This window comes from Pseudochaenichthys georgianus, chromosome 4 (genome assembly GCF_902827115.2).
Source record: "Pseudochaenichthys georgianus chromosome 4, fPseGeo1.2, whole genome shotgun sequence".
Taxonomy (NCBI): Eukaryota; Metazoa; Chordata; class Actinopteri; order Perciformes; family Channichthyidae; genus Pseudochaenichthys; species Pseudochaenichthys georgianus.
This window is the reverse complement of record NC_047506.1, coordinates 18,764,841-18,787,591: the sequence shown is the minus strand read 5'-3', so window position 1 is coordinate 18,787,591 and position 22,751 is coordinate 18,764,841. Positions and strand designations below refer to the sequence as shown.

At 42.4% G+C, this 22,751-nt stretch overlaps 1 protein-coding gene across 1 annotated transcript; it reads right to left on the bottom strand.

The window, feature by feature from the left end:
- Positions 1–166: 166 nt before the first annotated feature.
- Positions 167–9,171, bottom strand: LOC117445933 (disabled homolog 1-like). The gene is made up of 10 exons (XM_034081879.1): positions 9,095–9,171; positions 8,818–8,976; positions 6,806–6,936; positions 5,982–6,080; positions 4,891–5,022; positions 4,069–4,155; positions 3,915–3,962; positions 3,715–3,777; positions 3,133–3,223; positions 167–1,118 (listed from the first exon to the last, which is right to left on the bottom strand). The coding sequence occupies exons 2-10, from the start codon at positions 8,900–8,902 to the stop codon at positions 709–711; spliced, it is 1,146 nt and encodes a 381-aa protein (XP_033937770.1). The 5' UTR covers positions 8,903–8,976; positions 9,095–9,171; the 3' UTR covers positions 167–708.
- Positions 9,172–22,751: the final 13,580 nt, after the last annotated feature.

The following is a 22,751-nucleotide window of genomic DNA, read 5'->3' as shown; positions in this document are numbered from 1 at the left end:
GTATGAATAATACAGTTATATTTTAGGGCACTGTGAGTGCAATTGATGTGAAGAAAACATTTTATATTTAGCTTATTTTCTGCAATATGTTATTATACATTTATATACTTTCTATTTCAATAAGAACGTCCACACAATGATATAATTATATAATAAAACCGAAGACAAAGTGAGATGCTTTAGTTTGAAGGAAATTAGAAACAAAGTTAAGTGAGCTTCCTTTTATGTTCTGCATTTAATTCTGATGAACATTACATTAACTAACTTATATCTGTTAAAGAAATGAAAAGTAATTTCAAGTGTCAGTAAAACTCATAAAACACAACCTAGTGTATCAGCAGGGGTAATGAAACTATACTATCTTTAATAATCATAATACTTTGTGAACTATAAATTCAATTGTATTAAACAATAGCAGTACAAGTGTTTCTTTTGTTCAGTTTAAACAGACAGTAAAAGATAACTCGTAACAACATACTGTAGTAAATGGTTTTGATCTTCCAGTTTGATCAGGCAGCAAAACAAATATTTGATTACGTGCAAATGAAAGAAAGAAAGAAAAATGAAATACACATTTTAGTGGACCTAAATGAGCATCATCTTGATAACATATTTTCAACTCAGTTCTTTACAGGAGGAGATTTTGGTACAAGGTGGGGGTGACTGACTGCAGCAGTGCTGTTGCTCCAGTGGGGGCGTAGAGGGAGTTTAAAGGGGGGGGTACCCACTGACAGCTGTGGGTGAGGCGGGTGAGTTTCCTCCCATCACAGCTCCTGGCTGAGGGCCATGCGACAGAAACTGGCCTCCTGCAGGGGGCCCTGGGTATCCTGCTGGGGGCCCAGGGTATCCTGCTGGGGGGCCTGGGTATCCTGCTGGGGGGCCTGGGTATCCTGCTGGGGGGCCTGGGTATCCTGCAGGGGGCCATGCTGGCGGACTACTGGGCATTGTGGGCCAAGGCACTGCAGCTGGACCTGCCCACTGATTACCCAGAAGCCCCTGATGGCCCCAGGGCATGGAGGTGGGAGAGTATGGGGGCGAGGAGTAAGGAGTGCCCCCTGCTGGCTGAGTGGGGAACATGGAGAGGATCTGAGAGGAGGAGAGAGTATGATGTGGAGACTCTGAGAGAAAAGAGGAACACAAAAAATATACTAAATATTGTGTAGCAAATCATGTCGGAAACGATTAGTTGATTACTTTTTTAGTCAAACAATAACAACTACTGGAGCACTTCCAATGCGTTAAGAAATAGTTTGCGCATACAACTCCCAGTGAAACCCTTGTCAGTTTGTTACATTTGTGTCAACAAAATCTCATCACAACCATCAATGGGAGACATTAGAGACGTTGGAAGGCAGAATATTTTACCTTTAGAATACAATTAAGGCTAGCTTTGTACACCTGTTTACATTCCTTATGCTGAGCTAAGCTAATCAAACTCTGGCTTAATTTCTTAAAAAACAAATGAGAGTGGTATTGATCTACGCTGAACTCTGACACTATAAGTCAAGCATCAGTGTCCACCTTTCTCTGTCGGTGGACACTCTCTCTTTTAAATGGATTATCCTTGGGTTTTGGACTGTCTGTTTGACGTGAAGTCATTTAAAGGACGCACTTTGATTTCTGGGACCCTGTGATGGGAATTACTCCAAACATTTTTAGAGCATTTTAGAGAGCATTAGTTGCAATATCCTGGATTTCTGGAATGGCAAAGTATTTGATTTGATTATCAACTTGTTGTAATAACAATAATGAAAATGAATTGCCATTGTTAAGTTATAATAAAGAGAGACAGTATCTAAACCTAAAAGCCTGTGTTTTGAAAGTGCATGTCACACCACCTCAACACAACCCTTTGCCACACTATCAACAGGACCAACAACATTTGGTTTATTATGAAGCAGGTCTCGGTGCTACATAAGTACTGTGAAAGTATTAAAACCCTCAAAAGGGCCACACATCTTTAACCCATAATCAGAAGCTTTTTATCATTATTAAAGGGTGTCAACTTGTTCTGGTAAAAAACCTAAATGCAAGTATAAATAAACAAAATAAGAACATAAATACATATAATCCAGCAGATACAACAATGTAATGCAAAAAAACCTTATTCATTGTTTTCTTTTCTGTAATTTAGTTCATGGGGATCTGATATTTTTCCCTCTTGAGGAGAATGAGATAACTGTAGTATGAGAAAATAAGGCAATCTCTAAGTATACAATGGAAATTATGCCATTCCCTATGGATTACACATTTTAAACAGGGAGATCGTGGGAAAACGTACGTAGTGTACGTTATGGCACACTGTTTGCATTTCTCTTGTGCCTCCAGGTCTAAGGTCAAAGGTCAGTGTATGAATCCTTATTTCCTGCCTGGTCTTTCATGATGTATGATGTAGGGAACATTAATGTTTGATGGTGGTGTGAATGTAGTTTTTGGCTCTCAGCACTTCAAACATCATGTTTCAACCATTCAACCACAGTATCAAGTTGCTCTGATTCAGCCGACAAAAGAGTCAGCATGAGGAGGGAAGGGGCCAGTTTTAAGGCATGACAGCCTGATGTTTTAATTATATTTATTTGCATGATAGGATACCAAACTGAGCTAGATCTTTGCATGAATACACCATCTGATGTGATGCAAAACATTTGTAATAACCACATACTGTGTTTGGTTCCCAAAGTGAACCCTCCACTCCTGTTAATCACTATCAAAAAAACATATTCCAAAAATCAATCAATCTCTAAAATGTAATGAAACTAAAGTAGTAGTTATGCAAATGTGACATGAAATAACTTCCCTCTTCTCTTTTTACAGTGGACAGTGGATTGTGATACAAAACAAGATTCAAATTGTGAAATTGAAGTGGAATTTGCGGCCAAAATGGTCAGAAAAGATGTAACTTTTGGCCACAATAATTAAATGAATGGCTCCATTTTATAGAAACAGACCAAGCAGGAAGGAAATGGATCATTTTGCCATGAATGAGGCCACAGTATTAGCACTTCCACGTCTTCCAGGCTGTGTGCTGCCCCCTACTAACTTCAGCTCTAACATATGTTAGGCTATAGAGGATTAAGGTATGCAACATGGTTTACTCAGCATAACAGTTCCTGGTCTCAGTTTGAGACTAACCTGGCTGACTGGCGCAGGTGCTCTGGTCGGGCATCAGCTGCTCCTCCATTTGGATCGATAAAACCGCCATCAGTTCGCTACTGGAAGAGGCCTGTACACAGAGCAACAGAAAAACACTAAAGTTTGCATCTAAAAACAACATAAATTAACATTTATCAATTGCTTATGTATTAACACTAAGTTAATTAACAATGAAAGGTAGCAGACTGTTAATCGAACTGCAGGTTAGTTAGTCTCACGAGCCATATGAAAGCAACAACAATAATAGACATTAACAAAAATACCATATGTAAAATAAATAATTACACAGTGCTGCATCATCATGTCTTATAAATTCACATATGTTATGATCTTAAAAAGCAGAATAACTGCTAACTAACTAACCCCAACCTAAGGCTTGAATTTTAAAGGTCAGTCACACTATATCTTTGTTATTTCACCTCAAAGTTGTGAAATTCTGAAATGCAAGATGTTTCATGATTTTGTTGTTTTGATAGAGGTGGTTCATTAAATAAAAACATGTTCAAATAAGGCAGGTAAGGCACAGTGTATTGAAAGATTCACATGTGTGATATTGTGTACCTGGTCTAAGTTTCCAGGGGAAGAATCTTTCCATGGACTGAGCACTTCCTCCAAAGCTGGTTCCTAAAAATAAAGGCACATTCAGTACAGTTTTATTTAAATCTTTGCCTTCCACCATTTAAAGAAAATAACTACATAAAAAGATGTTCAATGATAAACCTCACCATAAGATTTAAGGAATACAACTTTATTTTATTTACCTCAGCTGCTGGGGCTGAACTGTCATTGAGTAGCAGTAAGGAATTAGTCTGGAAAAAACAAACACCATTGAACACTTGATACAAAAAATGAATATATGTACACCAATGTGAAAAAACACTGATGTAATTATACACTTAAAAAAGTTTGCCTTACTTGTGTCGGTGCCTCTGCTGGTTCCTCAGTTGTCTCCTGGTCCACCATCTTAGAAACTTCCTCAATGTCAACCAGGACCGGGTCTGCCTGGAGAACACAAATCAAACATCACACTGTGCACCAAACATATCCTTTTCCTCAGAGAACAAACCTGTCTTTAGTTGTGCTCTCACTACCTGGGATAAGGGATGTAATATACAGTGTGGTTCAAAACAGCGTGAAAATACAAAAATGCACATAGATACTTCTCTGTTCTTTTAACTTGAACCGACAGTAGAGCAAGTGTCCAAGACTGAGGTACATTTTTGCACGTTGGCCTACTTTGGTCTACTCTTTTCATTATCAGAATAAGAAATATTTCTTTATCACACTGTATGAAAACATTTTCCCAAAAGGCAACAGGTCCAACATGGGCTACTTCTGCACTATTTGCATTCATTTACATAACAATTATGTGTGCGACTGCAAGCATCATACTGTGACATTTCAGTACAAACCCTGCTGGAGAAAATAGAATCTGTCTTAAACTTTTTTTAATGTTCCTATCATGTTCACCTCACTTCCATCAATACAATTCATCCACCTGAGGGTCCTCTCTCCTGCCCTCAATCATATTCATATCTGCCAGCCCAAATCAGTTACATTTCCAAAAGACTGCCATTATTATAATGAATGTTATACAGCAGCCTGAGTATTCACTGTGTAGTGGTTTATAATAAATAGCATCTTGTTAAGTAATGTTTTAATAACTGTCACTAATGTCTATGAATATTCATATGTTATTAAATATGTTTCCCATGTAGCGAGTGGTGTGTGTAATACCAGGTTTGCCGTCTTGATGTAGAAGAGGCAGTATGTGTCTTGGTGTTGGTAGACGTAGGCCAGAGCTCTGGGGTCAGACTCGTCTCTCATCAGAGAGCTGATCCCGCTCCGGTCGTGGTCATGAAGTACAGTCTGAACGCAGATTATAGAAAAGGTTTTAGGTTAAACATATCCAACCACTACAAAACATTTTAGACACAACAAAAGTTGAATGGGGGAACAAAAAACTACCATAAAGAAAAGATGTATGAAAAAGGGAAAATAAAGATATCATAACTTTAGATATATCCTGATTAAAGCTGATTTGTTTCCGTTTCTGTTTCTGTGTCTCTGGCTTTTGCTGGGGAATGTTTAGACTTGGGGTTATTTCTGGATCTAGCACCCTTCACCTACAATTACATGTTTTGGTCTCGAATCTAAGAGAGAAAATAAATTAGCTGCAATTTAGATTTTTGAACATGACAAGGAAATACAGATGTGTTCAGTGCAGGAAACAGTTTGGGGTGTTGGTTATTACAATCAGACATATGACCAAAAGAAAGGGCCGAAGTTGAACCAAAACTAAAACAAATATTCAAACATTAACTGCACGTAAAATGCAGAATCAATTTCATAAGGGAAACACTACTTCCACAATTCTATTAACATAACTTAGAATTTAACTGATACTTCTTCATCATAAAAAAGGGTACTAAAGGCCAAACATTATGCCTTTTAGGGGGGAAACATGCAAATGTGGACTTCTAACTGGGCTGGGCTCAATTACAACATATCTGTGGTGTACTAAACAAAACTCACTAGACTCTTATTTTTGTTTTATGGCACTGATCCATTTCAGTTATATAAATATTCTGCTTAACCTCCCAAAGGAATCCTGAGAATATATCATTGAAATGTAGATAATACACATTTTGGCTAGTTATAAATGAACCGATTTTCTTTTGTCCTCTAAAGACCTCAGTGGTTGTTGAGGTTGCACACAAGAGAGAGAAAACCTTTTCAAGATTAACAAACAATCCGAGGCAACAACAGCTTCAGGACAACACAAAGAGGAAGAGAGATTTGGGGGAGTTGCAGTCAGTGTAACTCACCCCAGTCCTTTCATCCACTATTCTCAGGCCGCTGGAGGAAACTTTCAACCAGACTCTCTGCTTGTGTCTCCCCTGCTTCCTCGATGCCGCCTCAAAGCCCTGGCACACAAAAAAGTAAAAAAAAAGTTTGAGTTAATGACAATGGGAGAAAACCTATACCTATACCGAAGGGCAAATTGTGACTATTTAAACTGATGAAATGTTGTATTAAAGCTATGTGTAGAATTGTTTTCAACTGACTGTTGGCCAAAACCCTCCACTGAATATTTGATTTCGTAGACACCATCACTGGGGGGCGCCAAATCGTCAAACTAGCTAACCGTTTTTTACTACACTGATCTTGTTAAGCGCCTGTGGATCATGTTTTTTTCTAAGATGTTGCTGTACCCTGTGAGATGACAGGGCCTGAAGTCACTGACATATCGGAGGAGCAATAGGTCAAATATTAGAAGCCTTTTTTTCCGAATGTTCCCACAACTCCCTTTTCCATCCAAGAAACCACGTGTATTTGCTTTCATTTATATAAATACCTGTTACAAGGGTAGACTTGTTCAATGAGCATGAATCATCCCCTTTGAATTAGTCTTAAACAATTCAATATATTTATCTTTTTTTGACACTGCTCAACAGAACAAAAATATCTTTGTGGAAGGTACTAGTTTTGTAAAATAGAAGAAGATCTATCTCTAGAAAAAAGCCCTCTAAAAAGGACTTAACAAACCACTGACAACATATTTTAATCTCACTTGTCATGTGATATATTTTCCTCCTTGATTAAATGACTGCAGTTTGAATAAAGGAGACAGAGGTATGTTTTTTCTGACCTTTAGCTTCATCATGGAGTCCCAGCACATTTTGTGTCCCGGGGCGTCCGGCACATGGTCCACACCGATGAGCTTGGCTTTGTAGCGGACCCCGTCTCCAGAGAAACGGGAGGGGGGGTGGCTGGGTGCCCCTGGGAAGCATAAAGAGGTGACAAAAGGGTTAAACTACAAGGACAAATCTGTGTGAGAGGAAGGAAAAGCACGTCCGTGTATATTTGTGCTTCTTAGTTGTGTCTTAAATATATTTGTGTGTCATAATCTGATTAAAATGGATGTGTACTTGTGTTTTTAATATGTTTACTTCTGGGTTTGTACAAAGTTTTCGTGTGTACATATTTGTGTGTGTTTGTAAATAGATAATACAAGTTTGTTAGTGTTTATATGCCAGCGGCGCAGATAGTATTAAAGTAATATATATATTAATATATATATTTTTTTATTATCCTTTTTTTAATTATCCTTCTTGCACCTAAAGGTAAATACCAATTCATTTATTAATCCACATACATACTTATATTGCATTATATTTGATCTTGAAACAGATCATATTTGAGCTCACGGTTAAAGTTACTTTTGATTGTAAAACACATAATAAATCAATGGTAAGTAAATATCGTGAAAATAATTTCTCTCAGTTTTGTCCCCCCCGATTTCAAAAATCTCATCTGCGCCCCTGTTATATGCTTACGATGTGTTTTCTGTGTGTGTAGGCAAATAGCTGAGTGAGCATTTTACTGATGCTTGGTCAATGTTTCATCTCATTTCCTCGAATGCAAACAGTAATTGAGTGCTTATGAAAATGTCAGGATGCTTGTTGTAACAAAGGTCGCCTCTTAAACTGCTTCACTAACGTTGTGAAAGAGTTTACTGGATTTTGTAGTCAATGGTTAGTTTAATGTTCAGCAGAAATACATTTGTGTTTCAGAGTTCAAAACAAAGTGAGGGACCTGAGCTGGTGATTGTCAAAGGCTAAATTATCTCTAAAAATGAATGTAGATATTTGTATTCACACAGGCTTCTAGTTTGATTATAGTTACATTTTAGCTTAGGCATCAACACATAACTGTTACATTTAACCTATTATTCAAAACTGTGTGTGATGTCAGGTTTAGAAATGTTGTACACTTTAAATACAAATTAAAAGTGCATCACTATATCATCCTACTCAAAACTCAGAGACAACCAACGTACAATGAGAATACAGCATCTGAGTTCTGAAGCTTTTTTAGGCTTCAAAAATCCAATACTTCATCATCGAAGTATGACTACTGCATGTTTATTGCACGTTTTACATGCGCAACATTGTGATCATATTCTCATAAAATCATAATTGCTCATGAATGGTTAACACTGATGTGTTTAAAATGGATTGTGTTCGATTTTAGAAGCTTTTGGACACAAGAGGAAACAGCTCTGTGGACAAACCACTTGTTTGCAAATACTTTAATATATGTTAGTTTTGGAGCAAATGTAGCTGTATTCACACCAGATAAACATTTATAATGTTGGACATGTGTTAAAGGATAACACATTTAACAGTGTTTTTCTCAACAACTGCAACAGCTGCAGAGAGGTGCATGAAGGAGGAAAATCGGAAAATCTCAGAAGCTACAACTGAAAGATTGTTGTTAACAGACAAGTTAAAAATGTGGTAAATTGAGGGTTAGGTATATGCCCACACATACTGAAACTGTTTTGTGTTTAAGTGATTTTGAAAATATTAAGGTTATGAAGTTTTGTCTGTGTAGATTACAAATCGAACTAAGTTCTTTTTCCTTTTTTCTTAAAAATATGAACAAAAGTAAGGCAAGACAAGTATAGAATAAAACATAATTATTTGAATTAGCCTGCTAAACCATGTCCAGGTAAAATGTAAGGAACTGTGCATAGCAGGAGCTGAAAGGTTGCTTTTCTCTGGTCAGAGGTTGCAGCTTTAGTCAGCAGGCAACACTCTGAGCTTAATATTTTTTTGAGAACCAATCGTGACAGTCAACAGCAGCGCAGCACTGTACCTCTGGAGCTGGAGGAGAGCCAGCTCCTGACAGGAGTTTGGCCCAGGGCAGGACAACTCGCAGCCGTTTGCTCCGTCTCCATCATGGCGAGCTCTGTTTGGAAATCGAAGGCTAGGAGGCTTCAGGATGCAGTGACAGCAATGACTCACACTTTGTTTCCTGCAAGGGGGAAAAGACAGATTTGTTGATGCAAAGAAAGATGTCAAAATGCAAAGAAAATTCGTCTCCAGATATCAGCAACATTTGTAGTAAAAGAGAAACAGTTTGGTGGGCTCACCTGTGGGAGAGTGTCTCTGCTCTGACCCCGCTGCTTGGCTCAGCTCACAGCAGAAACTTTACAGAGTCAAAGGTCAGGCTGCACACTCACTGGTGATATATTAACATCCTCTGGGAGTCCCGAATACATGGGAACTCATGTGAGAGACTTAAGAGACTCTGATAGGGAGGATAGTGAGTGTACATGGTGCTGACCCTGTGGGGTTCAGCGTGAGGTCATGTGTTTCCCTCACGGACTGCCTATGGGTGATATTTCTTAAAATAATGGAAGAACACAAGTCTTCCAGCTGCCCAATAAAGATCAAGCTTTCTGAAAACTTTTGCAGAAAGTATAGTTGAGAGGAACCAGAACCAGTCTATAAAGTGCTGTTTAAAATAAACAACAACAATTAAATATTTATTTAAAAGGGTTATGATATGGGGTTCATGAACCAGGCAGAGGAAACGTCTGGCTCCAGAAATGATTAACTCGATAATGCTGGATATGGTCTCTTGTGTACTAGAGATGTTTTTAGTTGCTTTGTGAAATAATACAGAGCTTTGCTAAATGAATTATTCATGTATCATTGACTTTTGGCTTTATAAAGTTACTGTCTCTACTCATGTTGGTCATTAGTTTTGGCACTTTTGTGTTGACTTCCTCTCTTAGCATCAGAGGTTGCCGCTTGGGTATTAGGTACAAAAACAAAACATATTGGACAAATTCAAAATTTCACCCGATGATCTAGTCAGGTTATACATTTGTTTACATTTTCCCCAGAGTAGAACATTTTAGGAGCATTTTAGGCTCATAAAACTCTATAGATCCTACACTTCCAATAATGCAACTTAATGAGATATCTCATTGACCCCCCTTACAGCTATGGCAAATTCCCTCTTTAGTCAAACTGTCAAAGTTTGTAGTGCACGTTATCTGTTAAAAATGCAATTCTCAATTCAAGCCGAGATACGATAATCCTGATGACATCACTATGACGTCATCCTCGTTATTATCTCATACTTGAAGAATACCCTCCAGGGTGTTATGTTTTGCATGGGGCTTTTGTTGTTTTTGTGTTTAACTTGTTGTGTGCTCCTTTTACCCCTCACTACTCTGTCTTTCTGTATCTGCAGGGCTGGGGGGGCGTGGCTGGTTACTCCTGGCTGCAGATGAGGCACACCTGTCCCCACTCACTTGATTACCTGCTCTTTAAGAGCCTGGCCCTCACCTCACTTCTCTGCCAGAGTATTTTTCATGCTGTCCCGCGGTCCGGAGTGCCTTGCTGCAGCCTGGAGTCTGTTGTAGTTGGTTAAGGAGTTCTTTTTGAGTTTTGGTCGGAAACGTTTTCCCGCAGCTTTGTTTTTGGTTTACTACGGCCAGCCAAGCTCCCTGTCGTCAGTACCTGCCTTGGATTACCTTGTCTATTAAACTTTTTGAAACTTTATTTTTGTCAGTCTCTGCTTTGGGGTCCCAGTAGTATCTAAACGTCACAGAATACTCTGGCCAATATGGACCCCGCAGAGAATGAGAGACTCAGGGAAGCGCTTGCTGCTCAAGGGGTAATGATAGGGCAACATGACAGAGCTCTGCAGAGAGTTATGGAAGCGATTCAGGATTTAACCGCCGGTGTGACCAACATCGGAGGCCGTATGGAACAGGTCGCAGCACATCTCTCCACACTCCCGCCGACTGCCGATGCTCAAGCTACAGACCCTGCTCCTCCACCTCAAGCTGATCCAGAACGACAGCCCTGCAATCCTTGTGAGCCCTTTATCCCCACACCCGTCAGGTATTCAGGAGATTTAGGGTCTTGTAGTCAGTTCTTACACCAGTGTAGTCTTGTGTTTGAGCAACAGCCTTTCACTTATTCCACTGATAGAACTAGGGTTGCTTTCATCATGAGCCTACTGAGTGATAAAGCAGCAGCATGGGCCCTTGCCATATCTAACAGCAACTCGCCTATTAGTCAGTCTCTGTCGTCTTTTACTGCAGAGATGCGTAGAGTGTTTGATCATCCAGTGAGGGGGAAGGAGGCTGGTAAAAGACTCCTTTCACTCCACCAGGGTTCAGGCTCTGTTGCTGATTTTGCTATTGATTTCCGCATTCTTGCGGTTGGGATGACATGGCTTTGCTGGGAATTTTTTATAAGGGGCTTAATGATGAGTTAAAGGATGAACTAGCTGTTAGGGATGAAACCTCCTCCTTAGAGGAGTTGATTTCTCTAGCGATACGACTAGATAACCGCCTCCGCGAGAGGCGTAGGGAGAGATCAGGAAAACATAGCTCCACCTCCTTTCCCCCTCCGTCCAAGTTTCCTAGTCGGCCGGCATTCTCTGGACCTTCTCGCCATCCTCCTGACTCCGGGCCTCCCAGACCTTCTCCAGATACCCAGGTCTCTCCCTTCTTTATGGAGGAGCCCATGCAGCTGGGAAGGATGACGCTTACTCCATCAGAACGTCAACGCCGTCTTCGTCAGAGACTCTGCTTCTACTGTGGCCAGGCTGGTCACGTCAGCGCCGGTTGTCCCCCTCTGCCAAAAGACATGGCTCATCAGCGACAGGGGGAGCACTGATGAGCCACACTTCTATCAACTCAGCCTCCTCCAACCGCATCCCAGTTAAAGGTACTATTTCCTGGTCTCAGAACTCTGTTCCGCTGCAGGTCTTGATTGATTCTGGTGCGGATGACAATTTCATTGACTCTGACTTTGTGATGCAGTCTAAACTTCCTTTTGAGCCTCTTCCAGAACCTAAGGATGTGTTTGCCTTAGATGGGAGACTCCTAGCCCAAGTTACTCACCGTACTGCTCCAGTTTCCCTCAAGATCTCTGGCAACCATCACGAGATAATCTTCCTGTACCTTATCCCCTCACCCATGTCGCCACTTGTTTTAGGTTTTCCGTGGTTGAAGCTCCATAACCCCCACATAGATTGGGCCAACTCGTCTATCATTAACTGGAGTTTATTCTGTCACTCTCATTGCTTACACTCTGCTGTACCCCCCACAGTTACTAGAGCACCAGACCCCCTCAAACCCATTGATCTCACCTCTGTACCCCCTGAATATCACAGTGTCAAGGAGGTTTTCAGCAAGGACCACGCCCTATCCTTGCCGCCTCACCGGCCCTACGATTGTGCCATAGATTTGCTCCCTGGCACCCCCTTTCCGTCTAGTAAACTGTACAATATCTCTAGGCCAGAGAAGGAGGCCATGGAGAGTTACATCTCTGACTCACTCGCTGCTGGGCTTATTCGCCCCTCTTCATCGCCTATGGGTGCAGGTTTCTTTTTTGTGGACAAGAAGGATAAGACCCTACGCCCTTGCATAGACTACAGAGGGCTTAATGAGATCACAGTCAAGAACAAGTACCCCCTTCCACTCATAGACTCAGCCTTTGTTCCCCTTCATGAAGCCACCATCTTCACTAAGTTGGATCTTCGCAATGCGTACCACTTGGTGAGAATAAGGGAGGGGGATGAGTGGAAGACTGCATTCAATACTCCCAGGGGACATTTTGAGTATTTAGTAATGCCTTTTGGGTTAACGAACGCACCTGGGGTTTTTCAAGCTATGATTAATGATGTATTGCGTGACATGTTAAACAGGTTTGTTTTGTGTACCTTGATGACATCCTTATCTTCTCTTGCACTCTTCAGGAGCATGTCCAGCATGTTAGGCTGGTACTGCAGCGACTTCTTGAGAACAGACTGTACGTTAAGGCTGAGAAGTGCGAGTTTCATGCCTCTTCTGTGAGTTTCCTGGGTTTTATCGTCGACAAGGGACAATTAAGGACTGACCCCGCCAAGGTCCAAGCAGTGACCGAGTGGCCCACTCCCTCTAACAGGAAGCAGTTGCAAAGGTTTCTGGGCTTTGCCAACTTTTATAGAAGGTTTATTCGGGACTATAGTAGGGTAGCAGTGCCTCTGACTAAACTCACCTCTGTCAAGTTGCCTTTTGAGTGGTCTCCTGCAGCTGAGGCAGCTTTTGTAAAACTGAAATGTCTGTTTGCCACTGCTCCTGTGCTCTCTCATTCTGATCCAGGGGTCCAGTTTGTGGTGGAGGTGGATGCCTCTGATTCTGGAGTGGGGGAAGTTTTATCCCAGCGTTCCCCCGCAGACCAGAAGCTCCTCCCTTGTGCGTTCTTCTCTCGTCGGCTGACCCCTGCTGAGAGGAATTACGACGTTGGTAATCGGGAGTTGCTGGCAGTGGTTCTGGCCCTTCAAGAATGGAGGCACTGGCTGGAGGGAGCCAACCATCCTTTTATAGTATGGACGGACCATAAGAATTTGTCTTACCTTCGCTCTGCACGCAGGCTCAACTCACGCCAGGCTCGGTGGGCTCTCTTCCTGGGACGGTTCAACTTCACCTTGACCTACCGGCCTAGCTCCAGGAATGTGAAGGCCGACGCCTTGTCCCGGCAGTTCGCTTCCCCAGTGGAGGACTCAAGGGATGCAACCATTCTGCCATCTTCCTGTGTCGTGGGAGCAGCTAGATGGGAGATTGAAAGGGTGGTCCAGGAGGCCCAGGAGGACCATCCAGCGGCTCAGGATTGTCCACCAGACCGGCTCTTCGTTCCCCCCGATGTTAGATCTCCAGTGCTCCAGTGGGGACACACGTCCAAAGTTGGTTTTCATCGGACCCTGGCTCTAATTTGACAACGCTTCTGGTGGCCCACTATGTCCGCAGACACGAAGGAGTATGTCTCAGCTTGTTCCGTCTGTGCCCGCAGCAAGGCCTCACATCAGGCCCCCGCTGGCCTTCTTTGCCCACTTCCCATTCCCCACCGGCCCTGGTCCCACATTGCGGTGGATTTTGTGACTGGTCTCCCACCATCAGACGGGAACGACACTATTCTGACCATCGTTGACCGTTTCTCTAAGGCTGTGCACTTTGTCCCCCTGCCTAAACTACCTTCTGCCCTCGAGACTGCCACTCTTCTCACCCAGAATGTTTTTAGGCTGCATGGTATCCCTCAGGATATTGTTTCAGACAGGGGTCCGCAGTTTTCCTCCCAAGTTTGGAAGGCCTTTTGTCGGGCATTGGGGGCGTCGGCTAGTTTGTCCTCTGGGTTCCATCCCCAAACCAATGGCCAGACGGAGCGGGCAAATCAGGACCTGGGAACGGCTCTTCGTTGTGTTGCCTCTCGAAACCCAGCCTCATGGTCTCTTCATCTGCCATGGGTTGAGTACGCCCACAACTCCCTGGTGTGCTCTGCCACAGGTATGTCACCCTTTATGGCTTCCAACGGCTTCCAACCTCCCCTTTTCCCGGTTCAAGAGAGAGAGGTGGCAGTTCCCTCAGTACAGGGGCATCTTCGGCGAGCCCGCAGAGTCTGGCGTGAAGCCCGGGCAGCTCTTACCCGCACCTCCGCCCGGAACCAGAGGATGGCGGATCGTCATCGACGACCAGCTCCGGATTACCAACCGGGCCAGAAGGTTTGGCTTTCCTCCCGTGACATCCCTCTTCAAACGGATTCTCGGAAACTCACTCCCAGGTACATTGGACCTTATGAGATAGAACGGGTCATCAATCCTAGTGTGGTTAGGCTTAAGTTGCCTCTTTCCTTGAAGGTGCACCCCACTTTTCATGTGTCACTCCTTAAGAGAGTGTGTTTAACTTGTTGTGTGCTCCTTTTACCCCTCACTACTCTGTCTTTCTGTATCTGCAGGGCTGGTGTGTGACAGGGGGGCGTGGCTGGTTACTCCTGGCTGCAGATGAGGCACACCTGTCCCCACTCACTTGATTACCTGCTCTTTAAGAGCCTGGCCCTCACCTTACTTCTCTGCCAGAGTATTTTTCATGCTGTCCCGCGGTCCGGAGTGCCTTTTTGCAGCCTGGAGTCTGTTGTAGTTGGTTAAGGAGTTCTTTTTGAGTTTTGGTCGGAAACGTTTTCCCGCAGCTTTGTTTTTGGTTTACTACGGCCAGCCAAGCTCCCTGTCGTCAGTACCTGCCTTGGATTACCTTGTCTATTAAACTTTTTGAAACTTTATTTTTGTCAGTCTCTGCTTTGGGCTCCCAGTAGTATCTAAACGTCACACAGGGTCACAGTAGACGTTATACCACTGCTTCACAGGCTGACAGAAATGTTGCCAAGAATGACCGTTTAGGATCTCACAGAGAAAGAGGCTGTTCTGTTGAGAAAACAGAAGTTCTGTAGAAACATAGTTCTCAGGAAGAACAGCTAATTTTGAAAATCCCCCAGAAACAGGAAAGGGTTCACGTCAGATTAAACGTGACTTTCCCTGAAATCTCCTCTAATTTAAAGGGAATCCTCTAAAATCAAAACAATATGCAAACCCAGACCATTTAGGTCAATTGGCAGAGGCTTTAGTAACCTGAGGCCATGAAATAACAGATGTAATCCACTTTGAATAAAAAATAAAGAAGGTAATCTACGTGAACTTTTCCTGTCAGCACAGCGCTGACGGGGGTTTCAAGTTTCTGTTTTAAAAACAACAACTGTGGGATAACGGTTAAAGCCACATTTCCCAACAGTGATAGTGAAGAAGTAAAAAGATTTGTCTCAAACAGTTGAGCTTCAATGATCTGTAACCAGGATTTATAAATGTGTGTGTGTTGGCTGCTTTACCAACAAGATGGAGCCAATTTCCGCCAATGCTTGTTTAAAGGTCCCATGTCATGCTTTTCTGATTATCACCCATCCCCTTGTGTGTTATGAAGGTTTTTCTGCATGTAAACGGTCTGCAGAGTGACAAACCCTCAAATACACCCTGTCGCGAGTAAAACTCTAACACAGAAAATACCTGTCTATGCTGCCCCAGAACGCCTCGTTGGAGATTTCTCATTTTACATTGTTTGCTTTCTGGGTTCTGTGACGTGTGAACACCCAAATCAACAACAAATGACCGGATTGGCCCAAATGGACCAATCCGCGGAGCACCTCACACACCAGGATCCCTTGGCTAACTAGCAGGGAGTCCCCATTGACTTGCATAGAGCTCCCTGAACGCTGGCAATAGACGAGTTGGGATTGCGGAGAAATGCTCTCCGCAGACCCATTCTCACAGCGTTATAAACCTTTTTCTTACTCAATATCAAGCCACACTTATTGTTTTTACCTCGGCTGTGAGTGTTTGTGTGTGCTCAGGATGAGTTTCGCTTGTTCTCGCTGTATCGCCGACCCGGAAACCTGTCCGCTCCTCGCAGCAACGAGCCTCCCCACGTCCCGACCAATCGGAGCACACTGGGCTCACAGGGAGGGGGGGCAGGAGCTCCAACAAGCCGCTTAGGACAGAGAGTGAATACCTGGTGAATACACATTTACAGAGATGCTGTATGAGAAACTAATGTGATTTTGGAAAATTGCACAATTTAAATCTATTCTAGTAGTATAGTAGACCTCAACAATGGAGATATGATCAGTAGAAATGGCCATGACATGGGCCCTTTAAGTCACTGAGCTTAATGCAAACATTGTACAGTAGAGAGGAAAACCCTCTTTTACCCTCCTCTTCATACCTGCTTCCCCTTGGTCACTTAATCCGCCGTCATGGACTTCAATTCCACTGCTTTGCCGACGACATCCAGCTTCTCATCTCCACCAAGTCCATCTCCACTGCTACCCACTCCATCCTGACAAACTGCATCACTGACATCAAACCCTGGCTCCAACTCAACTTCCTCAAACTCAACTGCGATAAATCTGAGATAATAATCATTGGACCAAAAAAGCTCACCACACCTATCCATAACTTCACCCTCGACATAGACGGCTTCCCAGTTCAAACCTCCCCTCACATCCGGAGCCTAGGCATCATATTTGACCAAACCCTCTACAACAAATACATCAAACAGATCACAAAGACAGCCTTCTTCCACCTCAAAAACATTGCCCGTCTACGTCCATCCCTCTCCCCCACTGCTGCCGAAACCCTCATCCACGCCTTCATCACCTCCCGTCTGGACTATTGCAACAGCCTCCTTCACCTGCAAAAATCCTCAACAAACTTCAATACATCCAGAACTCCGTCGCCCGTCTACTCACCCACACCCGGATCCGTGAACACATTACACCCGTCCCCATCAAGCTCCACTGGCTCTCCATCCCCCAGAGAATTCAGTACAAAATCCTCCTAATGACGTACAAAGCCCTCCATAACCTGGCCCCATCCTACCTGACTGACCTCCTCCACAGACACACTCCCAATCGCTTCCTCCGCTCTGCTGCTGCCAACCTCCTGTCCCTCCCCACCCGGACCAACCTCAAGTCCTGGGGCGGCAGAGCCTTCTCCGTTGCTGCACCCACCCTCTGGAACTCACTACCCCAATCCATCAGAGATTCTTCCTCCCTCACAGCATTCAAAACATCACTCAAAACCCACCTGTTCAACACTGCATTCAACCACTGACCCCCCTATTTTCTGTTTTGTTTATCTCTAGCTGAATCTAGCATCCAAACCTCTGATGATGAAACACAACCAAGTGCACCAACAATCATCCACATCCTGGAAGTGCAGACTCAGGTGAATTGGGACTTTTTTGTTTATTAAAAAAACAAACAGCCCAGTCTCTTTGACAGGGTGTCAAACTCTGATACAGGCACCCTTTGGTGTCTTCATGTCAGTCAGTTGATCTGAATAATTCGGTCAGGTCTTTTCGACATCCAACATCACAAGATGAAGGAGAGCAAATCTGTTTGCTCATAACCTTCTGAATCCCAGTTTTGAGAATCAACATTTCTTCATATTTAATCAAAAACATTACATGTTCCTTTTTGTGTTGTTGAAATGTTGTGGCCTTTAAGAAGGGGAAAAACCTCTCCAGATTATCCCCAAAAGTGTTCTTAATGTTCAAACTAAACAACACACTGCTTCTGTCGATGTATTCATAGCCATGTGATTTGGTTTTTATCAGAATTCTTTTTCTGTAGTACAAACAAACTAACCCCATAGGAAACCATCAGGAAACTACCTTGCTGTGTCATAAATGGTAAAGTAAACATGTGGAACACGCAAATTGTTCTGTTGTCGGCTGCAAGAACCAATACAATTGTTGTCATGTCCTCCCATCATCACTTCTGTATCTCTCCAAGTGAGATAAAACAGCAGGATTTGCCAGAAAATGAGCTGTAGATCAGGATAAATCAATATTGGCTGATCGCATCGAGACACAACTTCAAACCTGGAGAATGTAGCACTGAGGGTAACTATGGAAGGCAAATGTAGTGACCAACAAATACAGTAAAACGTGTAATTGTTTTAAGTCTTAAATACTAAGATGTTTTAATAAGATATGCAGTGGCATCAATATTGTGTTAAAAAAACGCAATACAAAATGTGTGCCCCCATTCAAATGATCAAAACCTTTTTTTGAATTCAGGTTCAAGACAGTGAAACACATTAGCTTGTTTTTCTCTGGCATGAATCAAATTAAAGAGCAAATATCTGCCTTGTACCGTTACCAAACTCCTGGATACCATTTACACACACAGTAGAAGTGTTTATTTAACTTTATGAACAGTTTCCATTCACACTACAGTAGCAAACTTAAACATAGCAAAGAGGACACAGTGTCCACTCAAATGTTATCATGTTATAATGCTTTCATCAAATTCAAAATAATCTGGTAAGTATAGTGAAATCAACTAAAATGTTCCTCTGTCAGAGTGCAACTACTCAACACTTCTAAAGTTTACATAACACAATGATTTAACGTGACCAAAATGTACACATTTAGTTCTATTTCATACTTGTTTCCTTTGGCTGGTTGACTCTACAGAGGGCAGCGTTTTTCCGTCAGTTTGTCCAACACTTTGGTCTAGGCTAAATAAACTCTTGCTCATTTGGACATTTTGGCATGGAAAAAATCTTCATTAAAATGGTGACATCCATTGTAAAAAATGACACCTGTTAAACATCAGCATGCTATAATCCAACATGTAAAACTACAGATTTAATCCTAAATACTGTATATAAAATACTAATACCATTTTTGACAGCAGCCATGTTGAGACATGTGAAACTGAACTCCAGCTGATCGTCGAGAGCCCCATTGTTTTTTTCTTCAGGCCAAATATTATTAAAGTCAGTCCATTGAGCTGGATGGATTACCAGCCAGGGATTACAGTGCTCAGATATCTTTACCATAAACTTCACTTCTCTTCCTGTAAATGCAGGGATGTGACATACAGGATTCCTTATTAGAGCAAGAGACAGTCAGTTTGTTCCCAACATACTACCATACCCTTTCTAACGCATGGGAAAGATTATTTTGCATCTCTAAATACATAGTATGTAAAATGAAGTATGACTGCATCCGGTCACATTTTGCAGGATGCAAGCCAGCATGCTGTCCTGTCTACTCTGAGTCAAAGTTCAAGGAGAAATGTTATGATGAAGAGTATGACCCAAGTGTATGCATACGTCATGCAAAAGTATATACTCTGCGAGGGAAACTGCAGTACATACAAGGGCATCCGGTGCTTTTGTTGCCTTAACAACAGACATGACTTTTGATGCAAATCCTTTCAACGCCCACCATCCACCCTGACCCCCTCCTGTAGCTAACATAGTACCTCATTCAATCAAAAACATGTTGCCTGGGAACAAAATCCAGGCAAAGATGAAATTAGTTGGCACAATTCAATTGGCAGACATTTTAGTAATATATATATATATATATATATAAAATAATATCTAAGAGCCAGGATCCATATTACCGAACTATAGCAAACTTCAAATTGAAACTATATTCTCTACCGTCAACACTTTCAAGTTGGATAAAGATGAATCGACCACCTGCTGCAGTCATATGGTTCAAATCCAGAGTTGTAAGGGTCGATTCAGCATCATACAGGATGCTTAAGCAGATTTGTCCGCTCTAGGCTACAACCATTCCCAGCCATCTCTGTTGGCAACCAGTCTTTGTGTTTTTCACTCCTCTACTGTATATGCTGCTGATCCAACTATGGTCAAGTTCTTTCTTCTTGTTATGTAACTCCAGACTGACCCACCAATTGAACCTTGGATTCCCTAAACAAACAAATATAAATCCAAGAGATCGTCTTGACTCACTTCCAGGAATGAGCAGAGTCCAGTTTTCTTCCTTTCTCTAATTCCTGAAATCCTTTTACACATAATGCCTTTGACAGTAGCTTGTGGAATAACAGACGTATCATATTGCACCATTACCTCAATACTAACTTGCTGCAACAGCCTGCAAGTGAAGGTTTGAGATTTCTGTAAAGACCTACTATTCAAAATGAAATACTAACAACTACAGACAGCATACTATATTAACAATGAAGTATACCACTACCAGCAGACGGTTCACACAGTTAACTCAGACAATGCAACACATCACCTCAATCACAGGGTTACTGGTCCAATTTATTATTGAATAAGGTTTGTTTATCACGTCAATGTTGAAGTGTAAATCAACCTAGTCTCTTCTACTTAATTGAATGTTTTCTATAATTATGTAAAGCCAAAATAAAACAATAAAACAATGATTTAAAATGGGTTTTACAATTCACTATAACTCTTAATTATTTTTAACTGGGTTTTTCAGAATCCGCTATTGAACAGGACAGCTGCATTGATTGTGTTAGGCTTGTGTGACCTCATGCTTCATACTCAAATATGTTTGCTACTGTACATCCGGGGATTTCTTTCGTGCATCCTACATACTTAGCAGTTAAAGTACACTACACACTAAATGTAACGTCATACTTGGTGTGATTAGTATACAACTATGCCTTTTTTAACCCAGCCAAAGTGTGATCAAATACAAATGTTATCAATGCTTATGTCACGATTCTCAGGTTATGTCACGTTTGTAGTTTTGTCTGTGTTGGTGTTTTTCTTGTCTTTGGGTTTCCTGTCTTATTGTGTAAAGTGTTCACCCCCGTTTCCTGCCTGTCTGCTTTCTGTCTGTTTCCCTCCCTGATTACCCGATTGTGTTCACCTGTTGTCCTTGTGTTTCTCCTCCCCTGTCCAGCTGTGTCTTGTTCTGTGATTACCCTTCTGTGTATTTAGACTAGTCTTCCCCTGTGTTCCATGTCGGTTCATTGTTTCCCCTCCATGTTACTCCACGGTCTGTGTTCCTTGTGCTGCTTTGGATATTTTGGATTCTGCCTTGTTTTGCCACAGCTTTAGTATTTAATAAAGCTCGCTTTTCGTTATTCTGCTTTTGAGTCCTACCTGCTTCACCCATGCCTAACAGAATGAACCGACCACATTTGGACTCAGCAGATTTCAATGTTTTGGCCCCACAGGTGGAATGTCTTGGGTATTCTCTGGAGTACATTTTTTACACCTGGAAGAACGCCTCATCTAGACGGGGTAAAGAGGCTGCTTTGAAGGAGGCACGCCGGGAGGTTGCTCGCAAGCCCTGGCTCAGGAGCTTGTTGCCGGAGTGGCTACAAACCTTTTCAAGTAGCCCTGAGGAATTGCCACAAGCTTCTAACCCTTTCCTGGGATCCAACTACTGTCCTGTTGAAGGTCCACAGAGTCTCCAAAAAGCCTCTAGGAGACGCAAATCAAATCAAATCAAATCAAGTTTATTTATAAAGCACATTTTAAAACAACTTTCGGTCGCGCCAAAGTGCTGTACATGAATAAAAAATATACGGAACATATTGCAATTTGTAGCATTTAAGTTAAAAACAACAAATATAAAGGCAGACACAGTTAAAATACAAAATGAGAAATGTCATGCTCTGCTCACTTTTAAAAGGCCAGAGAGAAGAAGTGTGTTTTTAGAGAGGATTTAAAAGCCCCTAGTGTCTGGGCCGACCTCACAGGTAAGGGCAGAGTGTTCCAGAGCCTGGGACCAGCTGCTGCGAAGGCTCGGTGCCCTCTAGTTTTTAGCCTGGTTTTCGGCACTACCAGCAGCATTTGGTCGGCAGACCTTAGAGCTCTGGCTGGGGTGTATCGCTGGATTAAGTCAGCTATATAAGCCGGAGCCAGCCCGTTTAGGGCCTTAAAAACAAATAAAAGGAGTTTAAAATCTATTCGGAACCGAACTGGAAGCCAGTGAAGTGAGGCCAGAATGGGGGTAATGTGGTCACGCCTTTTGTGGCCAGTCAGGAGACGTGCAGCTGCGTTCTGTAATAGCTGCAGGCGTTTTATGGATGCCTGATCCATGCCCACATACAAAGCGTTGCAGTAGTCCAGTCGCGATGTCACAAAAGCGTTAATTACCCTCTCTAAGTCTTTAAAAGATAAAAACGACTTGGTCTTAGCCAATAGTCGTAATTTAAAAAAGCAGGTTTTGACTACGCTGCTGACCTGTTTATCGAATTTAAAAGTGCTATTGAAGGTTACTCCAAGGTTCGTTACAGCGGGGAGGATGTTTTTACTCAGGGAGCCAAGAATGTCAACCTGGGAGGCCGGAGGTTGGGGTCCAAAAAAAATTACCTCGGTCTTGCTCTCGTTGAGGGTGAGGAAGTTTTGGCTCAGCCAGGATTTAATTTCAGCCAAGCAGTCCATCAATTGCTGTAAGGAGTTGGCATTAGCATTGAGAGGTAGATATATCTGAACGTCATCAGCGTAGCAGTGGAAGGGGATGTTGTGCTTGGAGAGAATTGCACCTAGGGGCAGTATATATAATAGAAAGAGGATGGGGCCCAGAATAGAACCTTGGGGAACCCCACAGGTAAGGGGGGCTTTTGCAGAGGAGAAGGCACCTAGCTGCACTGAAAGGCTACGGTCTGTTA

Coding starts and splice junctions, on each gene's coding strand:
- LOC117445933 (XM_034081879.1), bottom strand. CDS start 8,902: ATGATGGAGACGGAGCAAACGGCTGCGAGTTGTCCTGCCCTGGGCCAA. Junction 6,081..6,805: donor ACTCCATGATGAAGCTAAAG/GTCAGAAAAAAC, acceptor TTTGTGTGCCAG/GGCTTTGAGGCGGCATCGAG. Junction 5,023..5,981: donor TAGTGGATGAAAGGACTGGG/GTGAGTTACACT, acceptor ATCTGCGTTCAG/ACTGTACTTCATGACCACGA.